The 24438-nt window shown below is 38.2% G+C and overlaps 4 protein-coding genes across 12 annotated transcripts; 2 read left to right on the forward strand and 2 right to left on the reverse strand.

Annotated features, from left to right (window-relative positions):
* The first annotated feature begins 431 nt into the window (after positions 1-431).
* On the forward strand, positions 432-3945 carry LOC147319017 (C-X-C chemokine receptor type 3-like). Of its 3 annotated transcripts, none has more exons than XM_086309960.1 (3): positions 432-579; positions 1962-2348; positions 2440-3938. In XM_086309960.1, the coding sequence occupies exons 2-3, from the start codon at positions 1962-1964 to the stop codon at positions 3172-3174; spliced, it is 1122 nt and encodes a 373-aa protein (XP_086166086.1). In that variant the 5' UTR covers positions 432-579; the 3' UTR covers positions 3175-3938. The 3 variants fall into 3 exon arrangements, with proteins under 3 accessions (XP_086166086.1, XP_086166088.1, XP_086166087.1); XM_086309962.1 differs by lacking the exon at positions 432-579 and adding an exon at positions 602-1766 and having other exon boundaries at positions 2088-2348; positions 2440-3945; XM_086309961.1 differs by lacking the exon at positions 432-579 and having other exon boundaries at positions 1846-2348; positions 2440-3939.
* Positions 3946-7307: 3362 nt separating this feature from the next.
* Positions 7308-11054, forward strand: LOC147319018 (C-X-C chemokine receptor type 3-like). Of its 2 annotated transcripts, XM_086311280.1 has the most exons (3): positions 7308-7420; positions 8385-8771; positions 8859-11054. In XM_086311280.1, exons 2-3 carry the CDS (start codon positions 8385-8387, stop codon positions 9534-9536), a joined length of 1065 nt encoding a protein of 354 aa, XP_086167406.1. In that variant the 5' UTR covers positions 7308-7420; the 3' UTR covers positions 9537-11054. The 2 variants fall into 2 exon arrangements, with proteins under 2 accessions (XP_086167406.1, XP_086167407.1); XM_086311281.1 differs by lacking the exon at positions 7308-7420 and having other exon boundaries at positions 8302-8771.
* A 1171-nt stretch (positions 11055-12225) lies between these two features.
* On the reverse strand, positions 12226-15914 carry LOC147319019 (C-X-C chemokine receptor type 3-like). 4 transcript variants are annotated; one of them, XM_086311277.1, is made up of 4 exons: positions 15771-15907; positions 15406-15602; positions 14470-14838; positions 12226-14139 (listed from the first exon to the last, which is right to left on the reverse strand). In XM_086311277.1, the coding sequence occupies exons 3-4, from the start codon at positions 14827-14829 to the stop codon at positions 13393-13395; spliced, it is 1107 nt and encodes a 368-aa protein (XP_086167403.1). In that variant the 5' UTR covers positions 14830-14838; positions 15406-15602; positions 15771-15907; the 3' UTR covers positions 12226-13392. The 4 variants fall into 4 exon arrangements, with proteins under 4 accessions (XP_086167403.1, XP_086167405.1, XP_086167402.1 ...); XM_086311279.1 differs by lacking the exon at positions 15406-15602 and having other exon boundaries at positions 15877-15914; XM_086311276.1 differs by having other exon boundaries at positions 15406-15913.
* A 2356-nt stretch (positions 15915-18270) lies between these two features.
* On the reverse strand, positions 18271-22611 carry LOC147319020 (C-X-C chemokine receptor type 3-like). Of its 3 annotated transcripts, XM_086311285.1 has the most exons (4): positions 22396-22611; positions 22142-22297; positions 21081-21515; positions 18271-20816 (listed from the first exon to the last, which is right to left on the reverse strand). In XM_086311285.1, exons 3-4 carry the CDS (start codon positions 21510-21512, stop codon positions 20067-20069), a joined length of 1182 nt encoding a protein of 393 aa, XP_086167411.1. In that variant the 5' UTR covers positions 21513-21515; positions 22142-22297; positions 22396-22611; the 3' UTR covers positions 18271-20066. The 3 variants fall into 3 exon arrangements, with proteins under 3 accessions (XP_086167411.1, XP_086167409.1, XP_086167408.1); XM_086311283.1 differs by lacking the exon at positions 22142-22297; XM_086311282.1 differs by lacking the exon at positions 22142-22297 and having other exon boundaries at positions 22369-22611.
* Between the last annotated feature and the right edge of the window lie 1827 nt (positions 22612-24438).

A 24438-nucleotide genomic window follows, 5' to 3' on the forward strand; every position in this document is an offset into this window, starting at 1 on the left:
ACAAAACTTAAAACCAAATGAAACTGATGTGCGTTTTCAGGTTTAGTCTCTGATTTGACAGAAACATTTGCAGAAAGTGTAACCACCTTACTTACAGACTTACCCCGTAAACGTTCTTATCATATGCAAATCTTCATGTTGGTGAAAAGGTCTAACATAAACAGAGGGGCAACAATTACAGATTGAGATTATTTTATAGATATGTAAAAATATATGTAACATTTTAAATAAGGGATCAAATTTATTCTCACTGTCTTGAAAAAAGAAGAAAGAGGAAATAGAATAAAAATGAATAGTGAGATTATCTTCACCAAAATGTTTTATCAGGTCACCTTTGGTGATGGTGTCTCTAAGATTGTGTAAAACTATCAAAAGTCCTGATGCAATTTTACGAATGTTTTTACGTGTAATGTGCTCTGCAAGGTGGGGGAGGGTTTTTTTTTTGGCTTTTGTCTTAGTCTCTCTTATGTCAGCTTCCTCTTCAGTGGTAATACATGCTTTTATCGGTGCTGCTGGAGGTAGAGGTGTTTTTCACTGAGCATATTTCTCTGATCTAAAATATCAACAACTTCTACTTTGGTATGTTTTCATTTCACGCCTATCTTTTAAAAAAATTATTTACTGTTTTATCATTGTATATTAGTTAGTTCTGATTCCTCGTGCAGTTCAATATTATAGCATGTTTGTCCTCCTTTCTTTACACACATCACATTATGGATTAAATTGCACTTTCTCATCTCTGGACAAATAAATGTGATTAACTATTTACAAAACGATCACAAATTGACTTTTGAGGATGAACACTTGCTTTACTCTGTATTATTTGCTTCTTTTTTTCCCAGTTTGTAGGCACACCTTTAGTTCACAGTAATAGACCACGGCGTGTTAAAATGCGCGGTGGTTCGAAGCCTGATAGTTTGCGAGAATATATATATATACCTTTTTATCATTCAAGAGGTTGTTGAGATTTTCTCAAAGATGAGGGTGTAATGGATGTGATATGACTCTTTGGATCCTTTATTTTAACAAAAGTACGATTAATTCATGATATAGCATTAAGTCACAGAGAATTAAAATTCAGATTAATGTTTAGAGCCTTGTGGCTCTTAATTTCTCGCAAACTGAATTTACACGTGCTACCTCTTGGATGTGCACATTAATTTCTCTTCCCCAAATTTTGCGACTAAATAAAAAAAATAGAAAAAAAAAGAATGTAAAACAAATTAAAGAGACAAAAAAAACAAACAATGTTGACGGAAAAGTTAAAAGTGTGTGTTCATAATTTCTTTTTGGTTTTGAGATGGGATTTATGTTTAGGCTTATCTGCACACTTAGTTCCTTGCTTTAAGTTGATTCTTGGCGATTTCACTACATTATTGCAGGGTCTTTACCTTACAACGTAAAGTGCCTTAAGGGAACTGTTGTTGTGAATTTGGTGCTATATAAATAAAAATGCACTGAAAATTTATTGGAATTGATTAAACTAAATACAGAAAATTACAAAAATTATTTTTACTTTTAGTTTGTGTAACCAAAAATAAAACAAACAAAAACACTGGTAGTTGGATGGCACCCCCATCTGGTAGAAAAAAATATGACAAGTCAAACGATGAAACAAAATTTCCTCTGTCTGTCCACAGATGATGGAAGGTGGAAAGATTTCACTGTCAGCGGAGTACTGGCAGGATTTGTGTGACAACACCTCAGTCTGTAACAGCTCTTATGATGGCATTTATGAGGATGAAATTAATGACCTGACTGAGACTGTGAATTTTGAAGCTGTGTTCATACCAGTTCTGTAGATAGATAGATAGATAGATAGATAGATAGATAGATAGATAGATAGATAGATAGATAGATAGATAGATAGATAGATAGATAGATGATAGATAGCACCACCATGTGGTAGAAAACATTTGTGCTGAAACCAAATTAACGGCCTTTTCTCTGTCTGTCCACAGATGATGGAAGATGAAAAGATTACAGTGACAGGGGAGGACCTTGACTGGTCTGATTTCTATGAAAACTATAACTATTCAGACTCGAATGGCTCTTATGAAGGGGGTGATATTTGCGACCTGACTGAGAATGTGAATTTTGAAGCTGTGTTCATACCAGTTCTGTACTCTGTGGTGTTTGTTGTTGGCCTACTTGGGAATGGATTGTTGTTGGGAATACTGGCTCAGAGTAGGAAGACCTGGAGTGTGACAGATATATTCATCCTTCATCTGGGAGTGGCAGATATTCTGATGCTGGTGACGCTGCCCATCTGGGCAGTACAGTATGCCCAAAGTGATGGATGGACATTTGGTACTCCCTTGTGCAAGATCAGTCGAAGTGTCTTTATGGTAAGTATTGTGCTGAAGTAAAGATGCATTGAAAATATCTGTACTTTCAATTATTTAGCAGAGGTGTCTTGTCCCTCATTGATTTCTTTAGATTAACTTCTACAGTGGGATCCTTCTCCTGGCCTGCATCAGTCTGGACCGCTACCTGTCCATCGTCCATGCTACACAGATGTACTCAAGGAAGAAGCCTTGGGTTGCCCAGGCCAGCTGCCTGATGATGTGGTTCTTTTCACTGCTTCTCTCCATTATTGACTGGATTTTTTTAGAAGAAATGTTTGATGATAGACAAGGCAGAAGAGAGTGTGTTCATAACTATCGTAAATTTGATGCAAACGCAGAAGACTCTTGGAGGTTGGCATCACGCATGATTTATCTCATAGTGGGCTTTGTGCTTCCTTCCGGTGTCATGATTTTCTGCTACTCCCGCATCCTGGATCAGCTGAGGTGTGGTGCCCAGAGCCTTCAAAAGCAGAGAGCTTTTAAAGTTATTGTGGCTGTGGTGGTGGTTTTCTTTATCTGCTGGGCACCGTACAACTTCACACTCTTAGTGGAAACAATTCATTTTGACAACAACACAGAAACTTATTCAGGCAAAACATCTCTGGAGAAAGCAAAGACAGTGACCACCTGTATGGGTATCATTCACTGCTGCCTCAATCCCATCCTGTATGCTTTTGTGGGTGTGAAGTTCCGCCGTCAGCTCATGAGCATCCTCAGGTCTCTGGGCTGCAAAGTGGCAAGTGCAAAAATCCAGTCTTTTGTCAGCAACAGGAGAAGCTCCATGTGGTCCGAGTCTGCTGAAACTTCCCACTCGCTTGCTATCTGAGAAAGACAAAACCAGGGAAATACATAAACATCAGAATGTACAGTGTGCTTTTGTATATTGTTGTGTTAGATAACATGTAGGCAGTGTTTTTGTTGTTGTTGTTGTTGTTGTTGTTGTTGTTGTTATTATTTTCCATAGCTGAACATGAATTAATAATATTAATAATAATATTTCTTTTTTCTAATTGCCGGGCAGTATTGTAATAGAAATAAGTAATGAGAACATGAGAATTAATAGAGTAAAGAGATTAATACCTATTCAGCAGCTTGTATTTTATACTTTTTTCTTTGTATCTTGATTTATGTTCTGTACAAAATGACGATTATATATTTTTTAAGTATGATAAAGTCTCTTTCCAATATAACAATTCCCACAGGACCTTCAGTGAAATGTAATTAATTGATGTTAAAACTATGCAGGAAACTTTGGAAATGTGTCAAAAACCGTTCATCAAGCAATTGGGACCTTCCTTTGATTAGTCTGGTCTCATCTGGAATCTGGCATAAAAATGAGTTTTCTTTTGACTTTGTGCTAAACTACAAAAACCTGAAATATGAATAGAACGGGTTATTACAAATATTATTGACATACAGATAACACAGACTAAAAACAAAAAAAACAAAACCTGTTAAAGTCAAAGTCAAATTTATTCATATAGCATCTTTCATACAACCTCACCAGGTTTGGTTCTAGATCTGAGACCTAGGAGCCCCACAGACTTCAAGTAGATCAGCAATATATTTAGGTCCAAGACCCTCAATGCTTTATAAACCGTTAACAGTATTTTACAATCAATCCCTTTACACACAGGAAGCCAGTACAATGATTTTAAAATTAGTTGTAATATGATCAGTTTTTCCTGGTGTTGGTCAGAAATGTAGCAACAGCATTTTGGATGTACATTAAATTAAAACCAATAAAAACAACAATTACAATAATTTAGCTTACTAAAAATAAATGCATGAATAAGCATTTATTATCTTTTTTTGCCACAAGACTCTTAATTCTAATTCTAATATTTTAAGATGGAAGAGGATTGCATAATGGTGTTTATATGACTATTCAAATTCAAATCAGCATTCATAACTATGCTAAACAATTTTAAATCGTTCTGTTGTATTGAATTTTGTTGACTTTCATTTTTGGGACCAAAAGTGATTACCTCTGTTTTTCAGCATTAAGCTGAAGAAAATTATGGCTCATCCATTCATTTATTTGGTGAACACATTTACCCAGTAACTGCAATGTATTAGAATTATAAAGATAGCACTAAAATATACTAATTTTTAAACTAATGTTTATGCAAAAACGAAATAATAATTCTGAAGGACAACTTACCACTAAATTAAACTGATGATTGTTTTCAGGTTTAGTTTCTGATTTCAGAGAAAAGTTCACAGAAAGTAAACCTTACCTAAGTAAGGTAAACCTTACACTTATTCAGTAAAGGTTTTTATCATATCCATTCTTTTTTCTTTTTTTGCCTGTCCCGTTTGGTTCTTTTGCCATCAGAATTGTTGTCTAAAGGCAAAGAAAGATGTCCAACGGATTTACTTTACCAAATGGACCATCCCAGCCTTGGCGTATTGGTCTTTTTGATTGACCTTTTATTGTTTATTTTATTTTCACTTCCTAAATACAGAACAGACTTGACAGGGGAGAAAAAAAGGGAGAAAGAAAGAGGGAAAGAAAAACAGCAGAGAAGAGGAATGTGACAAAGGGCAAAAAACAAAAACCAACAAAACAAATAGACAAAAAATACATACCGGTATATCAATCACCTGGATCACCTGTTGAGAAAGAAAAAAGAGAAAACAAGCAAAAAAAAAAGAGAGCAATATTATAAACAACATTATCGGAAGGATCTATGTGAATATAACAGTAAATACTAAATATTAAATATTATTGTGCAGCACGTAGGATCGACAGCGCACAGTGTGCTTTGAGGTAGGAGCCAAAAAGGGTGTAGTTTGTGTGTGTGAGCACCCGTGTGTACACCTGTGAGCATGAGCGCGCTTGTATTTAAAAGATTCCTTCATGTAATGATCTGCTAGAGGGTGTGGGGGGGCCACAGCCCCGTCCTCCAGGGCATGAAGCAGGTATGGAGGAGATCCAGGCTCCAGACATCCAGAGGCCCCTTGAACACAAGCGACCAAGGAAGACCAACAGAGGGGCAGCGGCGCCACTATCCCGGAAAGAGCTGAGGGGAGCCCCAGATGAGGGGTCACTCAGCAGCCGCGGAGCAGAAGCCGGGGGGGCTGCTGTGACGTGCCCATGTGCCAGAGTGACCGAGCCCCAGGCCGAGGGCACCCCACCCCCGAAGGGGCCCGAGTGAGCCCCATGCTCCAGGCAAGCAGCCTCCAGGAGTGAGCCGGTGCGTACCTGGACACCCATCCCCGGACACAAAGAACCACCAATGTCTGAGGGCGTCTGCCACTGGCAGGGGAAGTAGTGGGGGGAGATAGGCCTCCATACCATGGAGGGCCTGAGATGTCCCTAGAGAGGTGGTGTCTGATACCTGACCTGACATATAGACACAAACAAACAGGCACCCACAGATACAAACATCCATTCCCACCCTCATGCTCTCATATGCAATTACTCATATACATATTTTCACACTAGTGTAAATACATTCCATGAAGCTTTCTTGAGCTAATCTGAAGGCCACATGAAGTTTGTAGGTCTATATTGATTGACTCTGCAGAAGGTTCACGAACCCATACCCAAGCGCAGAGCCCGCTTTGTGATTTTAGGTGGGTTACCTCTTTGTGTTGCAGCGGCTGCTGTTCTCAATCACTTCCACTTTGTTATAATACCACTGACAACTGACTGTGGAATATTTAATAGTGAGGAAATTTCACAACTTGACTTGTTGCACAGGTGGCATCCTATCACAATACCACACTGATGTCCACTGACCTCCTGAGAGCGAGCCATTCTTTCACAAATACTTGTAGAAGCAGTCTGCAGGCCTAGCTGCCTGATTTATACACCTATGGCCGTGGAAGCTACCAGACAGCTGAATTCAATAAATTAGATGGGTGAGAGAATACTTTTGGCAATATAGTGTCTCTGAAAAAGACAATAAAACAAATCCTGACTGAGCTTACAAACTAACGTAGATGAACATGAAGGCAACCCCCCCCCCCCCCCCATACAACATGCTTTATTATTGTAGAGAGCTACTATTTCTCCTTAAAAAGGTTTTATACAACATGTGTTTTATAATATATTTTTTTGCACATTGATTTATGTTTTATATGTGTTCAAATACAGAATCATTATTCCAAATAACACAAACAAGTCAGTTTTTATAGTTTTTTATACAGTACACCCACAGGATCAAAAGGCCAGTTAAAGAAATCTTACTGACTTAATGATCGTTAAAGTCATACAAGGGCAGCTATCAAAACCAAAAGAGAGTTTAGAAAAACCCCCCCATCAAACGGTTGCTAAATTCTTTTGATTGGGACAACTAGTTTCTAGGTTTCAGTTTCAATTTGACACCAGTTGACTAATTTGTTTAATTTTCTTTATTTGACAGAGAAAAAGCAAAAAAGAAAAGCAAAAAAAGGGGAAAAAAAATCTAAATAAAATAATTTATTCAAATGTTAATAACATATTGATAACACTTATAGACTAAAACTCTAAGTCTTTTAATTCCTAAAAAAGTCTGAAACATAACTTCAAAATGAATCTGATGAGTGTTTTTAGGTTTTGTGCCTGATTTCACAGAAATGTGTACATAGACAGTGGAACCACCACTTACACACTGATCCTATAAGATTTTATATCATATATTCACATTAATAACAAAAATGTAAAGGCAACAATGAGGAAATCTTACAGCTTTACAGCAAATTTGTAAATGGGTTCAGTTATGTCTGCTGTAGTTAGTTCCAGACATCTTAAAAGCACAATTTAAATATATGAAGTGCAGTTGTAAGCTACATTTTCAGCATCTTAAAAAAAAGAATAAATACAAAATAAAACATACAAATAAAATTTAAAAGTATTGTTATTATTTTTTACAAAAATACTTTTTTCAAAACAAAGTTAATAATTTTATATAAAAACATCAAATGCTAGCTCATAATGTGCCTAGTAAGGTGGAGGAGTTTGTTTTGGTTTTGTTTTTGTGTGAGCTTCCTCTTTAACCGATTTAGATGCTTTTATCGGCACTGCTGGAGGTAGAGCTCTGGACACATTTTTATTATCTACGATATTAGAGACTTCTACTTTGGTATGTTTTTATTTTATGCCTTTATTATTGAATTATTGAATTATTTATCATTCTATACTGGCTATTTCTAATTTTTCACGAGTATGTCATTATTCTTAAATTTTGGTCAACATCCTATTATGCATTTTAACTACATTGACCACTCTCTGTTTACATTAATTAATTATGCGTTTAAGAATTTACTAAATGATCACAAATTGAATTGATTTGATGCAGAGGGGTGTATGTTTTTCTTTACAGGATTGTTTTTCTGTTTGTATACACACCTTCAGTTCTCAGTGACAAACTACAGCATATTAAACTGTGATGTGACGTGACGAGTGATATTTTCCTTATATTTTGTTTTAAACATTCAGTACGTTTATGACATTATGTTTACGACTAATGTCTAGAGCCACCTGACTCTTAATTTCTTGCAAAATGTGAATTTACATGCTTCCTCTTGGTTGGTGTATATCAGTTTCTCTTCCCTAAATTGTACCAGCATAAATAAAAGAAGAAGAAGATACAAAACAGTTAAAAGAAATTAAGAAATTAAAAAATAAACCAATAGTATGACTAAAATGGTTGACACTGTCTTTTGTTGATTGGTACAAGTAATTCAGTTAATAAAAATAAATAAATAAATAAACCGTACAAAGCAAAGCTTTATGTATCCAGTTTCTGTGTTTGTTTTTTTTTACCCTGTCCTCACTGTTAAAATATTATCTATTTAAAAAAAAACCAATGTGTTCTTTACCTGGATAATATTAGTAGTGTTTCCAACTACTTTAACTGGAAGGCATGGAATATCTAATGCAGCAGCTTTTTTAAAGGCATGCATTAAAAAAAACAAACAAACAAACAAAAAACTAAATACAGAAAACAAAAAATACAGAAAACATGATCGACCATGTGGTTGAAAATCACATCATAAGTCAGAGTCTAAGTGAAAATTTGCATCCTTTTCTCTGTCTGTCCACAGATGATGGAAGATAAAAAGATTACAGTGACAGGGGAGGACCTTGACTGGTCTGATTTCTATGAGAACTATAACTATTCAGACTCGAATGGCTCTTATGAAGAGGGTGATATTTGCAGCCTGACTGAGACTGTGAATTTTGAAGCTGTGTTCATACCAGTTCTGTACTCTGTGGTGTTCGTTGTTGGTCTGCTTGGGAACGGATTGCTGTTGAGGATACTGGCTCGGAGTAGGAAGACCTGGAGTGCGACAGATATATTCATCTTCCATCTGGGAGTGGCAGATATCCTGATGCTGGTGACGCTGCCCATCTGGGCAGTACAGTATGCCAAAAGTGATGGATGGACATTTGGTACTCCCCTGTGCAAGATCAGTGGAAGTGTTTTTACAGTAAGTATTGTGCTGAAGTAAAGATGCAGTGAAAATGTCTGTACTTTCACTTAATTTAGCAGAAGTGTCTTTCATTGATTTCTTTAGATTAACTTCTACAGTGGGATCCTTCTCCTGGCCTGCATCAGTCTGGACCGCTACCTGTCCATCGTCCATGCTACACAGATGTACTCAAGGAAGAAGCCTTGGGTTGTTCAGGCCAGCTGCCTGATGGTGTGGTGCTTTTCCCTGCTTCTCTCTATCACTGACTGGATCTTTTTAGAAGATGTGTTTGATGATAGACGAGGCAGAAGAGAGTGTGTTCCCAATTATTACAAATTTCGTGAGGAGGCTGTATATAATTGGAGGTTGGCATCACGCATGATTTACCTCATAGTTGGCTTTGCACTTCCTTCAGCCATCATGATGTTCTGCTACTCCTGCATTTTGCATCAGCTGAGGTGTGGTGCCCAGAGCCATCAAAAGCAGAGAGCTTTTAAAGTTATTGTGGCTGTGGTGGTGGTTTTCTTTATCTGCTGGACCCCGTACAACATCACGCTCTTAGTGGAAACGTTTAATTTTGATATCAGTAATGAAACTTGTTCAGACACAACATCCCTGGAGAAAATTAAGACAGTGACCACCTGTGTGGGTTTCATTCACTGCTGCCTCAATCCCATCCTGTATGCTTTTGTGAGTGAGAAGTTCCGGCGTCGGCTCCTGAGCAGGGAAACAGTGTTCATGTCAGACTTAAATGTTTCAAATCATCAAACAAATCATAGGTGAATTGTTCCCCCTGACTGTGCTTCCTCTAAAGAACAGTCAGCCAGATTAAGGAGCTCCTCTAAGTATTTCTTCCACAGTCTGGCTATGTCCTCAGTTGAAGGCAGCAGCACCCCACCTTCATTAAATACAGTGTAAGTAGAGCACCGCTTTCCCCTACACCTTTTCTCATGGTCATGCTCACCCCATGATAATAGATGGAGCTCCAAAATGAGGGCCACTGATTGATTCCTTCTTTCTTTCTTTAGGAGCCAGAACTCTCCCTGTCCAAAATTACTGTCAAGTTCATCCTCATGATGAATTTATATAAGCTTCCAATCACAACTGTAGTCTCTGATACAAAGTGTAAAGTTTTAGTTGATGTTACAGAGAATTCTGACTGACTGAAAGCAGTTCTTTAAATAGGAAGGACCCACTGGTGTTATGCGGGGGCCCAGTCGTTTTAAGCTGGGTTTGTTCCTGTTTATATAGGCTGCTTTTGAAAATATCAGGATTTACACCCAGGAATATATATTCTCTTGGAATACTTCTGGAAAGCACCATTAGATGAGGATTTTACTCTCAGGTTTAAAGGCTAAATTCACTTTTACAGACAAATATTTTTTTTATTTGCGCAAAAAATGTTTAAAGTAATGAAATTTTGTTTTAAAAATTTCACATAGTCGACAAAGCAAAAGTCAACCCAATGAACATTCAGGCACCACATCTTTCAAAATTCAAATTTACTACACACACTTTATTTACATTACTTCAAAATGGCATTTTAAAACCAACCTACAAAATTACTGTAAACAATATGGATATTTACTACATTTTGAAATATATGGAATTAATTAACAAGAAAGCAAATCTGTAGTGGATTTAAAGAGATATATTAGACATGCAGAGAAATTCTTTCCAGTCCACACCGCAAGAAAGATGAGGTGTGAGGCTTAAATTACAGGCATTGACACTGGTACTTTTGCTGACTTGACTCTGTGTGGCTCTCCTATACACGTATAATTAATGTATGCATAGGTCTATAATTACTTCCCAGAATTACTTCAGCTTTTTTTGTGTGTGGGATTGCATAATTTCTGTGGCCTATAATGCATGCAGTTTGGAAATGTTGTCTATCGCTGGTGATTTTAAAACCATAATGAAGGCCACCATTACTCTTACTGTTATACAACGTTCTATTATTTTAATGTTTTTATGTTAAACAAACTGTTTTTCTGAGCTGTATAAAAAAACTTAACAGTTTGGAAAATTCTAAATCTGAGGTGTGTTAGAACATGTTTCTAAAAAGCAATTTTAGACATAAAACACACATTTTTAACAAGACTTCAAAGCAAAAGTAAAATAAAAATGTAAAATGAACACTTAAATGATTGAACATGTTTGTTGGTGAGTTTATAGGTAGTTAAATCAAAAATTCTACTCCTCAGTAAAAGCTTTTGGCTCTTTTTTGAGGAAGTTTATTTCCCAGAGTTTATATTTGTGGTAATAACAATTTTGTTGCTAAATAAATAAAAAGTAAAACCAGAGAAATAACTGTTACAATTGCTGACAAAATAAACGTGTAAAAAACATTTTTTAAAAGAACAAAAAAAATGAGTAAATTATTGTTTTGGTTAGTTTATTGGTTGTCAGTATAGATGCTGCTCTACAATCTTATTGAGCTGAAGGGAACTTTCCTGTTTACAACATACCATAACTCTACTTATTATAACGACTCCCAATATTTAATGTTTACAGTATAGAGTTCAGTGCAGGAGAGGAGCCTGCAAAGATAAAAAAGCTGCATTATTACATGCATTATTTGCTTATTTCTACCTGCTTTAAGCATTATCTAAACAAAAAAAGCAGCTTTCAAATCACGTTATGAAACCACTGTGTGACTTGTTTGTCTTCTGCTCATGAAGTCTTTACTCAGTACATGTCGACTGACGTGACAGAAGACAGCGCAACATTTTGGTCTATTTCTTCCCTCTTTTTTATAATGGCCTGTGTAAACCGAGCAGAAGTTAATTAAGTTCACGACCGATTTTGGCAAACAGATGAAGAATGGATGTAAGAATGATAGAGAAATTTTTAAACTCACATCCAGCAGTTTTTGTAAAAACAGCTTACATGTTTTTAACTGGAAACTGAAACCATAAAAATGAAAGGTAGACGCACTGGCTCGGTGACAGAGATCTTACGTAACAGATGGAAACAATGAGATATAATGTGACAAGTGACTCACTTCTCCAAAACAAATGACATCCACATGATCGACATTCAGAAAAACATGTGGACAATGACACGACTGCTTTTGTTTTCATAATTACGTGAAAGGCAAATATCTGACAATAGCAGGCTGATGACAGCAGTGCTAAGATCATCCCAACCACAGTCAGGATGTCTACACTATAAACATTTCAGTAAAGCAACAGAGAGTAAGGTGGATTAAAGACACTGTCTGCAAACACAGCCAAACAGGGTCAACTAGCCCTGGATTTGTGTTAATCATTTAGTATTTTTGCTAAATGTGCTTACATTTGATCAAGTTGTATACAAAGACTTTCTCTTTGCTCATACCAGATTTGTTACTCATTAAACAAAAGACCTGATTAGCTGGTTTTCTCTATCTTAGTTGCCAGATAAGCTGAAGCAGGAAATAATGCTTGAGGTGCAGCTGAAAACTGTAAACCACATCTTAAACACGAAGAATGTTTCTGCTGCTTTCGACAGCCACCATTTCTTTTATTGCATCATGCGCTCTTACAGACTCTCTGGAGTCACAAAACACTAAACAGAGGAAGGAGTGCGTCGAAACAAGGAAACTGAATATTTTCAAGTGTGAAATTACTGCACAGCGAGTTTTCAGAAGAACACTCAGTACCGAAAGTACATTTATTTCTGAACATAGTTACATTTCTCAAGATTGTTAGGATTTGAAACCAGGCAAGCATGGCAGGTCACGATGTGCTGAGCAGTGTGAAAGCATAAAACCACAGGCTTTTGTGTGTGTGTGCAGCACAACACAGACTATTATCATCACAATAAGTTTTTATCTTCTCTAACGTGCGTTCTTCTCCCACATACTGGTCTGCTGGTTTTCTGTCAGCTGGCTCTGTTCACAAAGCCTCACACAGTTCTTCCTACTAAACACAGACACGTCTTCAGATGACTGTAAATAGAAAGCTACGAAAAGGGTGCAGCACCCCTCCTCCAACGCGCTCTGTCACCTGACTGATGACATCACCACTTTTTTCTTTTCTTCCTGTGTCACATTTGTACATTCCCAGAAACAATGATTTTTTAAGTTAAGTAAACTGGCTTGAGGGGAAATTCCTTAACTGCAAAGCAATCACACGCTGACATGTCATTACGCAATCTCGGGATTTACTGCTTCAAGACAAGTCAAAGAGAGCACAAGAGAGAAAGCTTAAACACTGAATTGTTTTAATGGTGTTAAAGTTATAAACTGTTTGGGACTGTTTAACATACGATGTCAATAACACTGCCAAAGGTAACAACTTGCATTACACTGAATTTCAAAGATTATGATATTAGCTTTACGAAAACTGTGTTGAAAACTGTTAATTGGCAACACAAATGTTTTACTAATCATAAAAAACTAAATACCTTTATTTTAAATAATTCAAAAATAAAATACAGACATCCGTTTTAACCCTTTTGGGTGAGCATATGTCACCATGATGCATGTGTGGAATGTGAGAGTCATTTTTATATATAAAAATCTGCTTGTCAGTTACGCAGAAACAAGTCCTCCACCCCATCAACTCATGACATGAAACTGAATTCACTTCGTCTCAGGAGTGTAAAGTTGCTCATCTCACACTTGAGTCGCAAGAGAGTATGTTCATCTTCACTAAGCTAACGGATTCTCTGCATCCGTCATCTGTTCCAGCTCTTGCTGTTGATCCTGACCGTGATCAGGCTGCTGTCTCTGGCCTACACCAAGATCCCAGAGTGAGCCTTTTGGTTCAGTTTTACTACATCTCAGCATGGCCAGTAAGTGTTGCCTGAAGTTTCCACACAGGCCGAGATACAGCAGAGGCCTCAGGCTGGCGTGAAGGCAGCCTAACGCAGAGGTGCCCATAAGAAGTATTTTTAGTGAACCTTCAGAGCTTTTATGTAAATCATCAGGATGTTTCTGAAGTCTGTTCTGGACAGTGTCCAAAAAAAATATGAAGTTGTACGGCATCCAACACACACAGAATACGACCACCAGAGGCAGGATGACGGTGACATTTCTCTGCCTTCGGGCCCCATTAGAGCTGCACTGCCGCCATAGCATATGTGAGAAGATCATCAGCATGAATGCAGGTAGCACCAAGCCAAATATGTGGTGGAACAGGCGTGACCACAACTGCCAGTCAGTTCCAGATTGAGGGTAGATGTGAACACATGTTTTCTCTTCTGTGGAGTCCTTTTTAGCCCCTGGGGAAATCCAGTCAGGTACGGTGAGGATGACAGAGATAAGCCAGACTGACAGGCAGCTGATGTGAACAAAGAAGGGCTTCTCGTGGGAATACAACTGGATGCCATGGATGGCAGAGAGGTAGTTTTGAAGACTGATGCAAACCAGCAGAAAGATTCCACAGTAGTAGTTGAGCTAGAAGAAGACAGGGAGAACTTTTAGCGTAAGACACAAACCTCTAACATCTATAAAAATTACACTTCATTTCTTCCCTTTCACATCTGTCCTACTCTAAACTGCTGTTCTAAGCTTGTTCTCTTCCTTAAAAATGTTAAATACTCAGTGGATGTCACTGTCATCCTGTTGAGTACAATGACTCTGTTCTGCATGTTCTGCCAAGAAACTAAATTCAGCAGAAAAATGATGGAGTACAGCAAAACAAAAAAAACTTTCTCACAGCTTCACTGAAAATGTCTTGCTTTTATTTTCAGTCTCTATCTGATCCATACAACATCTAGTCCTTACCTTGAAAACGACTCCAAAGATCTGGCTGAAAATGCCCAAGGACCAGTCACAAGGCTGACTTGTCTGTGCAGCCCAGAAGGGCAGCATTAACAGGAGGAGGATGTCCGCGATACTCAGGTGGAGAATAAAGGTGTCCGATATGCTCCACAGTCTCCTCTTTTGAACCAGAACTGTCAGGAGAATAATATTTCCCAGGATTCCAACAACAAACACTATGGAGTACAGAGCAGGGACCCACACTGCCTCACTGCCTCTTTTCACAAAAGACTCATCCCCTGGATACTCATACTCATAGTCCTCCTCAAGAAATGTGTCATTCTCTTTAAATATTCCATCGAGATCCACATCTAGATCACCCATGTTCGTGAACTGTGAAGACAAAAATGTTGAAACACTGAGACCAGACAAAAATGCTGCAGTGCCTCAGAAGCTCTATGTCAGAATAGATTCCTCTCTTTCTTTCTCTCTGGGTAAAAGTCATGTTAGTTCCCTGAAATTTCCCGTTGGTAAACCCAGCTTATAGTAAATGCACAAACATACAACAACTCACATGTTGTGATGTAGCAATTGTGGGGCTGACAAACGGAAAGTACAGTTCTCCTTAGTCACTCACACACACACACACACACACACACACACACACACACACACACACACACACACACACACGCACACACACACACACACACACACACATTTCACATTTTAATCTATAAAACTGCCTCCCAGCTTTGCTTTTTACCGTTGTTAAAATAAAGCTTCTACAAAACCAGAAGAGTCAAGAGTTAAGGATAGGGAACGCTAAGTTTGCGCACACAGTTATTGCAAACAGAAAGTAGACAGAATTATCAGTAACTTTCATGGCTGCCAGTAAAATGTTCATATGTTAAAATACATATTGTAGGAGGGCTGATATATGCAAATAAATGTACGTACTTCACATAAAGAGCTTCGGCTGTAGAGTTTGAGCAGCTTTCTGCGCGCTGTAGGTCGATGTTACTAAAAACAGGACCCGCACATAGCCTACCGCTTCAACCTCGGGTCACTCAGTTTTATAGGGTGACTACCGGTCGGGTGTTTTTGGAGGGAGCACAGACGAACTCCCGCAGCTGTCCGACGCCTGTCAAGTACAACTGAAAAAGGCGCGATAGCGTTCTTTACAGCTACCAAACACAGTTAAATTATAGAACCATGAAACTGTAATTACAGAACAATACGCTGAAAGTAGATCCACAAACATAAGCGCTCCGGCGAGCAGACGTAACTTAGAAGGAGACGGTGAAAAAAAAAGCTGAGCTCACCACAGTAGTTCGCTTATCGGAGACACGCCCCGCACACAAACTGCTACCTTTAAACGTGTCACGCACATAAAGGAATTATAAACATTTTAATTTTTACTCCACTGACTTGTTTTGGTTCATCACACGTCACCTCGCTCGCAAATTGCCACTTCAGTCAAATAATACAATACACGAAAATACAATATTTTATTTTTCAAAATAAAATACTGCATAATAATTACACTACAGCGGATACGACTGAAAATCCAAAAGAAAGAGAATTTAAGAAAAAGACTAGGCTCTGTGGTTTTGCGGCGCTCAGACAGACACCTTCCAGTGGCGACACTGGCTAATTCTCTGTGACCTCCGTGTTTAATGTGGAAAAACAGGTGGTTTGTTTTGAAGGTGGCCCCCAACTCACTTCCGTGTCTCGCCTTTAGACGTCTGGCTTGATTCGGACTTCTGAAAAGAAGGAAACAAAACAGACAAAGCGTCGCATAAATAGCTGCTAAACTAGAGGGAGCTGTTGAGATTGTGAGATGGGTTGGCCGGCTGGAGTTACCTAACTCCACTCATAAAGTGATGATGTTGCTATTTAAACAAACCTAAGAGTGTAGCAGATAATTAGAATGAAGTAGAGAGCTAAATATCAAAATGATGCCAATCTAACTTTAATTGTGAAAGAGACACTAATGTAAGTTTCATATTAGTTATTTTAATTAAACTGATTTTTAACATGACCTGCTCAAAAGTCGTTTACCGCAGTCTGTGGCCAAGACGAATGCTCCATTGCAATCAAACGATGCGTGATGATGTGCATGTGGCGTTCCATACATGTAAGTACGTATGTAGTATCATGGTCTTTACAGGATTTATATCTGACTTTGCTATTTTGACACAAAGGTCTGTTTTTTTTCTAAAAGAAATGTCCTAAACAGGAATCCCAGCTTAACTGTAAATATTAAGTTTAACTCAATGCAGCACTCAGTGTGTTTCATCTCAGTTGTTCAATGTGTGGTCCTTTGTCTTCTTAACTTTATAGTGGCTTCTGAGAATAAATTATGCTCACATTTATTATCCTCTGAAACCCAGAATTTAATTTTTGTCCTCTGTTGGGGACATTTATATGATTTATGAGTCCTGCTGCACTGTCAATGTGATATCTAGGGCTTTCAATTAACAACACATTTGTGGGGGTTGAGCTAACAGACTACATAGACTTTCTTTTCAAAAGGATGGGAATTGCAGCATGCACATTTTATGTCCAGATGGGAAACAGATACCTTGTTTTGCTGATATTATGATTCTATTGCCAAAACTCAAATTGTTTCAATTTGAAACTCTTAGTGGTTATGTGTAGGATTTCAGAAATGTACCACCATTTCCAACCTATATGTCTTCACTTCAGAAAGCAGAGGGCAGGGTGAAGCAGATTTTACTTGAAAGTGTGGAAGGGAAGTCAGACTCACTGCTGTCATGAGGTAGAGGAAGGCAAGACATTAGAACAGGAAGGTGAAAGCTCAGAGGAAGACATATAAGCTTTTAAGGTGCCTTAGCATGAACAATGTGCTGCCACCCATACCATCCATAATAACAAGTATTAATTGTACGGCTCACATGCACGCATACGCGCGCACACACACACACACACGCTTTCTTTATCCTTTTTGATTAATAGGATATATGATAAAAATGCTTTGAATTGTGAGCCTCCCGTCTTTGTCAGTTAACTTTCAACAACACTTAAACCGGATTGACTCCCTGCACAGGTCAGTGCGTATATGCCAGTTGAGAAACCAAATTTCACAACTTCAGAGCCCTAGCTTGTACACCACTTCTTACCCACAATGGACTTTGGAGGCCATCGTGTTCCCTCTTTTCAGGCTCAAAAGCTGGTACGTCCTCGTCTGAGCCTTTACTTTCTTACTGTAATGTTTGACCCTCCTCCACCTCGTTTGTATGACTACACTTTCACCATTCTAAGTAAAAGAGTAAGGAAATCCCCTCAAAAATAATTTGAGGTGTAAGAAAATGACATAATTCTGTAATCAAGCCAGACCTGATGTCAGCTACAAGGTACAGAAGATTTAAAAAAAAATAACAACCTCTTCTGAGGTTTCTCTTTCCATCATCATACCCAGAACATCTCAGCTCCAAACTTTGTGTCAGGAAGTTTTTTTTACACTATATATGGTATTTTCCCACACTCTTATTTCCTAAAGGGCCATAACAGCAAGTGTATCTGCGTATTTGATATGGCTGTTTTTTGTTTTTGTTTTTAAACTTGTTTGTTTTGTTTAAATGCCAAATACCCTGATGCACTTGTCCCATCGTGTCTAGGCATGGGACAGTACCAACCTGGGGCTCTTTTGCACGCATGCAATTTTCTAAAATAAAAAATTCACCAAGAAAAACAAAGAGCTTTACTTTGTTTCCAGCTAAAAGAACACAGTTTTATCAGGCTGGTTGTGGACCCTGAAAAGAAATACACATTACACATTGAACATTATGTATCCTTTTCCTTTTATTTCACAATTATTATTATTTGATACATTTTGGTATATAGAAAATAATTAACATCAAAGCATATCTGCAGAAGATATAAGACATATATTAGAGACACAGAAAGAATCTTGACAGTGCATCCTGAAGGAAATGGTGGCAGGTGTGATGCTAAAAGTAGAGCCACTTTGCAGCGTGCAAACACAGCTACGACAGCTACCTTCCCTGACTTATAGCTTCTCTGAGGTTATCTTAAACAAGAATGTAGGGTTGTAAAACACAAAGCACATAACAGCGTTTCCACTTACTTTAAGTGACATAATAATAATAATAATAATAATAATGCATGTAATTTGAAAATGCCATTATTGATCTAAAAGGTGTTTTGGTTGTATGTTAGTGAGTTTCTGAATCTTAATTTGCTGAGCTGTAAAAAACAAAACAAACAAACAAACAAACAAACAAACAAAAGACTTAACACTTTAAAAAAATATAAAATCTTAGAAATGTGCACTGTAATATGTGCAAAATTAGAAAAAATGTTTTAGACATAAGCACACATTTTGAGCAAAAATCTGCTATGTAAACAAAAGAAAAGTAAACATTTTAAATGCAAACTTATTTTATTGCTAGTCAGGTTAAAGACTATTCCACTATAATTCTTTTTAAAATATTTGTGAATCAGTTTTAAGCATAAGACACATTTAGAGCAGGATTAAAATCTGCCAACAAAAACAAACAACACTACATGCTGCTGTCATCCGGTCTCCTGTCTGGACATTCCCAGTACTCATGCTACAACAGTGAAATGAAGATGTAAAAATACTGGCGACTATCAGTGCTGCCCCTCAGGCTCCATGACAGGAGGACCAACACAAAGACGGACAACAAACAGAAACAATCTGAGGACTTAAATACACCAGATTAGGAGAGGATGGACAACAGGTGGAAAGACATCAGGAACAAATTTGACAAAACAAGGAAAGCCAAACTGAACATAACACACATGAGATAAGGTACTGTCAAAATAAAACAACAAGTGACACTCACATAGAGACCCAGGCAAGAACATGTAAGCAAAGGGAGACGAAACTCAGAGACACGACTAGGGAGACACAGAACGAGGGTGAGAGAGTGAGGGACAGAGAGGGTGAGGGAAACCAGACACACACACAGATGCCCACATGCCTGTGGAAACGGGCAAATAAACAAGACAAGACAGACTCCACTGGGTGGCAAAATGACACAGGAGATACTGAGGAGGACACGCAGAGGCAATACCAAGGCAAACAGGACCCGAAAGGAAAAAAAAAAAAAATCAATAGACATCAGGGCTTCAAACTGAACATAAGAATAGCAATAACTCTATAAAGAAAGAACAAGACCAAACACTGCAAAAACACATTCTACAAAATACGTCATGGACCTAAATAAACTCAAAGCTGTGGGTCAATGAACCAGTACCATGACAGTAACATCATCATGATCACATCTGAGCTTTCTCACGAAAGAGTATGTTTCTCTGTTCATCTTCCCTAAACTGACTGGTTCTCTACACCCATCATCTGTTTCAGCTCGTCGTCTTCATCATACAGATACTTACAGATATCTACTTTTAACCCTTTTGGGTGAGCATATGTCACTATGATGCATGTGTGGAATGTGAGAGTCATTTTTATATATAAACATCTGTTTGTCAGTTACACAGAATAACATCCTCCAGCCCTTGAACTCATGACATGAAACTGAATTCACTTCCTCTCATGAGTGTAAAGTTGTTCTACTTACATCTGAGTCAAAATCTGTTCATCTTCACTAAGCTAACAGATTCGCTACAGCCATCATCCGTTCCAGCTCTTCCTGTTGATCCTGACCGTGATCAGGCTGCTGTCTCTGGTCTACACCAAGATCCCAGAGTGAGCCTTTTGGTTCAGTTTTACTACATCTCAGCATGGCCAGTAAGTGTTGCCTGAAGTTTCCACACAGGCTGAGATACAGCAGAGGCCTCAGGCTGGCGTGAAGGCAGCCTAACGCAGAGGTGACCGTGAGAAGGGTTTTTAGTGAACTTTCAGAACCTTCCTGTGAATCATTAGGAGGATCCCGAAGTCTGTTCTGGAGAGTGTCCAAAACAAGTATGAAGTTGTACGGCATCCAACACAGACAGAATACGACCACCAGAGACAGGATGACAGTGACATTTCTTGGGACTGGGAGGCCATTACAGCTGCACTGCCGCCGTAGCATATGTGAGCAAAAGATCATCAACATGAGTCCAGGTAGCACCAAGCCAAATATGTGGTGGAGCAGGCGTGACCACAACTGCCAGTCAGTTCCAGATTGAGGGTAGATATTAACACAAGTATTAACTTCTGTGTAATTATTTTTACCCACCAGGAAAATCCAATCAGGTGCAGTGAGGAGGACAGAGATAAGCCAGACTGACAGGCAGCTGATGTGAACTAACCAGTGCCTCCCATGGGAATATAACTGGATGCCATGGATGGCAGAGAGGTAGTTTTGAAGACTGATGCAAACCAGCAGAAAGATCCCACAATAGTAGTTGAGCTAGAAGAAGACAGGGAGAACTTTTAGTGTAAGACACAAACCTCTAACATCTATAAAAATTACACTTCATTTCTTCCCTTTCACTTCTGTCCTACTCTAAACTGCTGTTCTAAGCTTGTTCTCTTCCATATAAATTTTAAATACTCAGTGGATGTCACTGTCATCCTGTTGAGTACAATGACTCTGTTCAGCTTTCTCACAGCTTCACTGAAAATGTCTTGTTTTCACTTTCAGTCTCTGTTTCACACAACATCTGGTCCTTACCTTGAAAACGACCCCAAAGACCCGGCTGAAAATCCCCCAAAACGAGTCACAAAGCTGAGTTGTCTGTGCAGCCCAGAAGGGCAGCATCAACAGGAGGAGGATGTCCATAAAACTCAGGTGGAGAATAAAGGTGTCCGATAGGCTCCACTGTCTCCTTTTTTGAACCAGAACTCTCAGGAGAATAATATTTCCCAGGATTCCAACAAAAAACACTACAGCATACAGAGCAGGGACCCACACTGCCTCACTGCCTCTTTCCACAGGAACATTATCCACTGTGCTGTTAAACACTGTAAACACTGTAGTGTTATTCACTGTATTCGCTGCATCGTAATCATAATCATAATCACGGGTGTTGTTCTGGCCATATTCCAAATAGTCATCAGACTTTAAGATTCCGTCGGTTTCCACATGCAGCTGTGCCATGTCCATATACTGTGGAGACATAAACAGGACAGAAGAAAATACATCAGTGCCACCCACACTGCCTCACTGCCTCTTTTCACAAAAGGCTCATCTGATAGTGATAGTTAATGTTAGGGTCATAGTCAATTCCACTGTTCACATCCAGACCATCTGTACTCATATTCGTGTTCTGGTGAACCAAAACAAAAAGTCAAAACACAGAGAGAAGATAAAAGCGCTGCAGTGCCTCAAAAGCTGTATGTCAGAATAGATTCCTCTGTCTCTCGTTCTGTGTGATGTACAGTACTCAGTTGTCGCTCCCCCCCTTTCTCTCTCTCTCTCTGTCTCACACACACACACACACACACACACACACACACACACACACACACACACTTAAAATCTACAAGAAAGTCTCGCAGCTTTGTTATTAAGTGATGTTGAAATGGACAGTCAGGAGTTAAAGATTAGGAACGTTAAGCCAGCCAACACAGTTTTTGCAAGCTGATACAAAAAGAAACTGAAAGGGACATGCCTGATAATTATCAGCAGCTTCAATTGCTGCAAGAAAATGTGCGTAACGTTAAAACACTTCACAAAAGTCAAAATATATTCATATTGCATGAGGGCTAATCTATGCAAACAAATGCACTTACGTCACATAAAGAGCTTCAGCTGCAGAGTTTGGGAAGCTTTTTCAGGTGAAGAGATACATTATTTCTCTGAAATCTCTTAAGAAGCTGCGTTTGCGCTCAAAATTTAGGAATCATAAAACTGTAATACAGAAAACTCGCACGTGCTGAGTACTCAATCTATAAAAAACAAGGGTCATGGTAAACGAGACGATAAGAAAAGCTGAGCTCAGCAAAGAATCTTCACTCACAATCATGCAGACGATGCGGACTCGTACCTTAAAGCCTCTCATGCACAGAAAGGACTTATAAACACCTTAACTTCTATTCCACTGGGATATTGTGGTTCATCACGCCTCACCTCGTTGTTTTTCACAATAAAATATTGCATTATAACAATTTAACTGCAACAGATAGGCCTACGACTAAAAATCTCAAAGAAAGATGCGTTTTCAAAAAGACGAGGCTCTGCGGTTTAGTAGCGCTCATACAGACGCGTTACACTGGCTCAGCCTCTGTGACATCCGGCTTTAATAAGAAAAAACAGGTGGTTTGTTTCGAAAAACCACGGAACGTCACTTCCGTGTTACTAGTTTATATGCCTGGCTTGATCCACTAGATTTCAGCAAACAAAGATAATCGAATAAAGAGCTACTAAACTAGAGGGAGCTGTTGATATTGTGATATTGTGAGATGGGGTGGGCAGTTGGGAGATCTAACTAGACACAAGAAATCATAAATAAGAAAAGTCCTAAGGAAACACTGGCTCAAAGACATCTGTTAATAAAGTAATTATCATAAATCAGTTATCATTTGATTTATTTGGGCACTTTTCTTGAAGTATTATTTAAATTCAACCTTAAATAATGGCCATCGACAAAAAAAAGCATGTTAGGGACCCCTTAAAAAGTCTGCAGACTTTGTCCTTTGAACTTCTCTTATAGATTTCATTTCAGGAATTATTAGGTAGTCATTATAATGTCTCTGGAACTTTTTGATGTACTTCAAAGTATTTTTATTTAGTTTAAAACACTTTTAAGTCAGATATTTTAGACCTGACAACTGTCATGATATGCGTGAAGTTGTTGTTTAAGGTGCAGTTCATGTGGAAGCCACAGGAGGGTGGTGTTGAGCGCATAATAAAAAGTGATGGCAAAACCTAAAAGACTGTCATGTCTGCTCCCTGAAGCAATATCGTAACAGCAACTACATGCAGATTTTTTTAAAATAAATATTTTCCATACAAATTACGATGTTATTAAACGGAATAAACCAGGTCTTTTTAAACCTTTCTGGATTGTTACTTCTTCTATTAACTGCTCTTTGGAGTTTGAATCATTTCTTTCATGAACTATGTGAGGCAGAAAGACGTTACAGATTCCCCTATTTGCTGATTCATGCATGGTTACCTCCAAGTCTGTGTTTTCACATTTAGCAATCATTGTATTGTTTTTGACAGTTACGATTTTTTTTAATCTTGACAGTTAATCCTTCGTTTCACTTGACAGGATGCTTCAAGTAAGCGTGCAGCTGTGTTGCAGTGGCTTAGTCATGAGTCACTCTTGACTAAAAGGTTTCTCTTTCCATCATTATACCCACACCGTCTCAGCGCCAAACTGCTCAAAACCAATTAGTTGCCCTAACTTAGTCATCTTAAGTAAGTTTTACTCAAATTTTTTGAGGCAACGAGTTTGCATAGTTTTTTAAGTTCTGGGAACTAATGAAATTTTACAGTGTATGTGTCAGTGAAATTTTCTATAATATAGACGGTACTTTCACACACTGTCTTATTTCCTTAAGGGTCATCACGACGAGTGCATCTGCATATTTGATATGGCAGTTTTGTTTGGTTTATTTATTTTAATAAAATTCTAAATGCCTTTCCTGATGCTCCTGTCCCATACAGGCTGGGGACAGACAAAAAACTGGAAATCTTTTGAATGTCAGGTAAATTGGTAACCACTACAGTATGGCGACACATGCAGTTATCTATAATAAAGAATCCAACAACACCTGGGATTTATTGTCACACCTGCAAGTGAGCTCAGTTTTCAGCTTAAACAATGTTTTTTTATTTGCACAGACAGACAGATGTTTTTTTGATCCCACACGGGAATTTGCTGTGTTACAGCAACATGATAAAAAGTAAAAAATAGTACAGTCTACAATTCACAAGAAATAAACAACACAGTTATAGAAAAGTGCCTCTTGGTAACAGGCTTATACTGTGAGATAGAGTAGGAATTAATACATTTACAACGGAGATAAAAACCAAAGAACAGTAAAAATTAAGTTAGTAAAAAACAGTGAAGGTAAGACTG

This window comes from Aulonocara sp. 'chitande type north' Nkhata Bay, linkage group LG11, assembly GCF_057382095.1.
Source record: "Aulonocara sp. 'chitande type north' Nkhata Bay isolate Kocher_YH1m ecotype deep benthic linkage group LG11, A_spYH_male_GT1.1, whole genome shotgun sequence".
In the NCBI taxonomy this organism is placed as follows: domain Eukaryota; kingdom Metazoa; phylum Chordata; class Actinopteri; order Cichliformes; family Cichlidae; genus Aulonocara; species Aulonocara sp. 'chitande type north' Nkhata Bay.

Excerpts from the sequence above, each read along its gene's own strand:
- LOC147319017 (XM_086309960.1), top strand. The coding sequence starts at position 1,962 with ATGATGGAAGATGAAAAGATTACAGTGACAGGGGAGGACCTTGACTGG. Across the intron at positions 2,349-2,439 it reads TCAGTCGAAGTGTCTTTATG|ATTAACTTCTACAGTGGGAT; the intron begins GTAAGTATTGTG and ends TGATTTCTTTAG.
- LOC147319018 (XM_086311280.1), top strand. The coding sequence starts at position 8,385 with ATGATGGAAGATAAAAAGATTACAGTGACAGGGGAGGACCTTGACTGG. Across the intron at positions 8,772-8,858 it reads TCAGTGGAAGTGTTTTTACA|ATTAACTTCTACAGTGGGAT; the intron begins GTAAGTATTGTG and ends TGATTTCTTTAG.
- LOC147319019 (XM_086311279.1), bottom strand. The coding sequence starts at position 14,829 with ATGGGTGATCTAGATGTGGATCTCGATGGAATATTTAAAGAGAATGAC. Across the intron at positions 14,140-14,469 it reads TCTTTGGAGTCGTTTTCAAG|CTCAACTACTACTGTGGAAT; the intron begins GTAAGGACTAGA and ends GTCTTCTTCTAG.
- LOC147319020 (XM_086311282.1), bottom strand. The coding sequence starts at position 22,410 with ATGAGAGGCTTTAAGGTACGAGTCCGCATCGTCTGCATGATT. Across the intron at positions 21,516-22,368 it reads TCCGCATCGTCTGCATGATT|TATATGGACATGGCACAGCT; the intron begins GTGAGTGAAGAT and ends ATGTCTCCACAG. Across the intron at positions 20,817-21,080 it reads TCTTTGGGGTCGTTTTCAAG|CTCAACTACTATTGTGGGAT; the intron begins GTAAGGACCAGA and ends GTCTTCTTCTAG.